The sequence below is a fragment of the Elephantulus edwardii genome, unplaced genomic scaffold (assembly GCF_000299155.1).
Source record: "Elephantulus edwardii isolate Elephantulus edwardi_28Jun2011 unplaced genomic scaffold, EleEdw1.0 scaffold00044, whole genome shotgun sequence".
NCBI lineage: Eukaryota > Metazoa > Chordata > Mammalia > Macroscelidea > Macroscelididae > Elephantulus > Elephantulus edwardii.
Window position 1 is genome coordinate 12,597,850 of NW_006399794.1, and position 4,481 is coordinate 12,602,330.

The window sequence follows — 4,481 nt, forward strand, 5'->3', positions numbered from 1 at the left end:
TGCTTGTCCTATTTGCCAAGACTGCTTGCCTCTGGTGGAAAAGTCCAACTAGGTCCGATCTAATGAACTATCATTCTGATGGCAGTGTCTGAAGTGTCCATATTTAATTAACTTATAGCCTAAACATGCATTGGTTAGAAGTACTTAAGACAGAAAGGAAAACTCAGAAATAAGATGCAATAAATGACTCTAGAGTTCTGCAAAAAATACAAATAATAAGGGTTCTATCTCACAACAACATTATCAAAGGAAGTACTGAAACAAAATCCTTTATAGGACTCTACAAACTCCACATGGATTAAAGGAAAATCAGATTGTATTGGTTTTAGTATAAACTTGCATTAAACCATACAAGTAGGCTAATGTTACAGCTCTTGGCATTCAACATAGAAATGTTACAAGAATCTTAATATCTGTGTTATAAATATACTAATGTTCAGCCAGAAGCTTCTATCTATTAACTAACTGCTTCTGTATTTTCAGCTGTAAAACTTACTGTAAAACACTAGTTGTTAGCCTGTCTTTGCAATATCAATCCTCTACCTCCATTAAACTTTTTCATTGCTACTGCTGTTATGTGCTGAGTCACCTGTGACTCATAGAGACCCTATGGATAACAGCCCAAAACTCTGTTCTTTCCTGTGCCAATCTTATGGAATCACAGACCATGGCCTGTATCAGGTGCACCTCCGTCTCCAGAGTGACTTCGTTGCTCCAGACTTTCCAAACACAATATGTCTTTTAATTTCCTTGCTGCTGGAGCCAAGAGTGTTTATTGTGGAGTCAAGGAAACTAAAGCTGTTTACAATATCAATCTTTTCACCATCCATCACGATGCTGCAAAGCGGCCCAGTTTTCTTGATAGTGCGCTTCAATCCATAATGAAGGTTGCAGTCCTTGACCTTCTGCAGCAAGTGCTTCAAGGTCTTCCGCAGTTTCAGCAAGCAGGGTTGTGTCATTTGCCTAATGCAGATTGTTGATGAGTCTTCCTCCAATCCTGATACATTTCTTCTCAAAGAAAGGTGATCCGACAGAGTGTGGAAATTATAAGTGTGACATCAGGATTGGTGGAAGATCCATCAACATTCTACATTATGCCGATTACACAACCCTGCTTGCTGAAACTGAGGAGGACCTGATGCACTTGATGCAGAGGGTCCAGGACTACAGCCTTCAATATGGATTGAGGCTCAATATCAAGAAGACAAAGATTCTCACCACTGGACCAACTGGCAGCATCAGGATGGAAGGTGAAGAGATTGAGATTGTTCACAGCTTTAGTTTGCTTGGCTCCACAGTCAACACTCTTGGCACTAGTAGTCAGGAAATTAAAAGACGTACTGTGTTGGGAAAATCTATTGTAACAGACCTCTCCAAAGTAATGAAGAGCAATGGTGTCACTCTGGAGACTAAGGTGTGCCTGATACAGGCCATGGTCTTTGCAATCACTTGTTATCCGTCAGAGAGTTGGACAATGACTAGGGAGGACAGAAAGAGAATTGATGCCTTTGAGCTGTGGTGCTGAATGTACCATGGATTGCTAAGAAAACAAACAGGTTCATCTTGGAGAGGATTAAACCGGGCTGCTCCTTGGAAGCAAGGATTCTGAGGATTCATCTGACATACTTTAGACATGTTGTAAGAAGGGACAAGTCCTTGGAGAGAGACATCATGCTTAGGAGGGTGGAGGGATGGCACAGGAGGGGAAGACACTCTATGAGGTAGATTGATTCAGTGACTGGGGTAATCAGGGTAGGTGTGTCAGAGATAGTGAGATTGGCACCGGGTTTAGGGCTGTTGTACATAGGGTCGCTAGGAGTCGTAAGAGACTTGACAGTACATAACAACAACAATATTAACACCACATGCAAGCAAGATTTTGCTGAAAATTATCCAAAAACAACTGGAACAGTACATTAACAGAGAACTGCCAGAAGTGTAGGCTGGGTTTAGAAAAAGCCATGGTACTAGGGATATTATAGTTAATGTCAGATGGATCTTGGGTAAAAGCAGGGAGTACCAGAGGAATGACCATCTGTGTTACACTGATTATGCAAAGGCGTCTGACCCTGTGGATCACAACAAACTGTGGCTGACTCTGAGAAGAATGGGAATACCAGAACACTTGATCGTTCTAATGCGAAACCTATACTTGGACCAGGAGGCAGTCGTCAGAACAAAGCAAGGGAACACTGCATGGTTCAAAATTGTGAATGGTGTATGCCAGGAATGCGTCCTATCTCCATACCTTTTCAATTCATATGCAGAACAGATTATCTGGGAGAATGGGCTCTGTGAGGAGAAATGTGGCTTTTTCATCAAGTTTGATTTTTTAACAATTTGTTCCCCAACTGAAGTAATCAGAGGGATCTTTAAAAAAAAATACTGATGCCTGGCTCTCATCCTATGCACTCTTATTTGTTTATGGAGTACTACCTAAACTCTAAGATGTTAAAAGCTCCTCAGTTAATTCTAGTATGCAGACAAGTTAGGAACCACTGCTTTATATTACTGCACTAACAAGACAGGAAAGACTATGTGAAGATGTGTACTGTCCTAACATAAGGAATAAGTAGGCAGAGCACTGCACCGACATTTTCCCTCCACAGCCATTCTTTTACCACACTCCTCATAGGCAAGGCTACAGCTCAATGTCTAACTTTGTTCTCTGAAGATAACAATTCATCTTCATTTCATACCTGGATAGAACCATTGCATGCAATAATCTGATTTTTCATTTCTTCATTCCATAAGCCTCGCTCAGTAAGGTCTTTCAGCAAGTGGGGATTCACAATCTAAAAGGAAAATCACAAATGACAAAAAGTAATAACAATGACGGGGCTTACACGGGCGCACAGGCTTGAAGCTTAAAGTGAGATCACTGAACAGTTATTTAACAGTAGATTCCTTAATAAATATTTTTTACAAAATGAAGAGTCCATTGTACTACATACACAAAAACTTGGTATCTCTTTAAGAAACACGATGTTTTCACGTTAAAAGAATTAATATTGCATAAATTGGATAAATCTATATGGATTTTTGCTTAGGTAATAAAACATGAGATATTTAAGAAAAAAACTTGAACTGTAACCTCTCCAAATCTTACAAAAATCTATTTCAGAATATCTGGATATCAATAAATAAAATGCCTTTACATTAGTGGGTCTCAATTCTAGCATTACTTGAGAACCTAAAAAAACAACACTGGTCTCAGTTGCTAGAAATGATGACTGGTTACCAAGGTAACTGTCTTAAATGATACGATTACATACCAGTGTATTATCTATTTAAGGATGTGAGGTTGCAATGTGTGTAACAATAACAGAGTGGTTAAAAACATGTAACTATAATATCAAGCTTCCTTCATAATTCAACCCACAATCACTCATTCCTCCAAAAGATATTTATTAAATGCCTATTATTCAGTGATAAAAAATAAAAGAAATAATAGAGATGAAATGACTGACTTTATTAAAATTTGTCCTCAAAATAAGAAAAAGAAGACATACTAAATCTGTGAAAGCATTCATTCCCAAAATCAGGTTTTTGTGACATCTCTCCATAGGTCTGGTCTTACCTGAAATTCCCCTGACAAGACTCGGCGAGTGTAGATGTTGCTGGTATAAGCTTCAATAGACTCATTATTCCCAAGTATCTGAGCAGTTGAAGCAGTAGGCATTGGGGCAATAAGTAAACTGTTTCTTACACCATACCTAAAGAAAAGGAAATTATTCAGTGCAGGTCATAAAGACATAATCTAGCAGGAAGGCAGCTAATTTTAAGCCACTGGAGTACATGCACTTTCTGTAACATCTTATATGTATTTAACTCACATGATGAACTTTGAGCTTAACTCTTACTGCAAGGCTGCATCCCCACAGTAAGCATAGTATAGTTACACCTTCTTAAATGCTCAACTCCTAAAAAGTATAAGCACAATTTTTATAGCTGGAAATCTTCACTACTTCTCTGCTGGCTGCAGTAGAGCACTCAGGTATCATATCACGTGCCCAGAATGGACACTAAGAAATGACCCTGAGGAGTTCTAGATCAGCTTTTTATTAGTGCACAAACAATATGAAGGTAAAAGCTATGTGTGTGTCTTACCACACAGTGCATGGGTAAGCAGAGTCTACTGTCACACTGAACAGTTATTCTTTCTTTACACCCATCAAACTGATCATTTTGAAGTGACTATGTGATCTGTGCTAAGATCCTTCTGAAAACAGGATATGTGAGTGGTCAGAGTCAAATAATGTCATAATTCTTCATTAGCTGTAAAAAGGGTTAAAAAAAATAGGCTCAAGATCTATTTCTGATTTCTTCAGTGAAGTGGGGAAACGACAGCCTTTTTAACGAATGGTGTTGGCAAAATTGGAAAAATATCTGCAAAAGACTCAAGCGAGACCCACACCTCACTCCATACACAAAAACCAACTCAAGGTGGATCATGGACCTAGGACTAAAACCAAGGACTA

The 4,481-nt window shown here is 38.9% G+C and overlaps 1 protein-coding gene across 1 annotated transcript in view; it reads right to left on the minus strand.

Moving 5' to 3' along the window:
* The window catches only part of RRM1 (ribonucleotide reductase M1), a 44,143-nt gene that overhangs the window by 4,611 nt on the left and 35,051 nt on the right, over window positions 1-4,481 (minus strand). Inside the window, exons 16-17 of the mRNA XM_006885534.1 lie at window positions 3,581-3,716; window positions 2,700-2,795 (exon numbers count right to left, since the gene is read on the minus strand). Of these exons, the coding sequence (XP_006885596.1) occupies window positions 2,700-2,795; window positions 3,581-3,716 (232 nt within the window). The remainder of the gene's footprint in view (window positions 1-2,699; window positions 2,796-3,580; window positions 3,717-4,481) is intronic.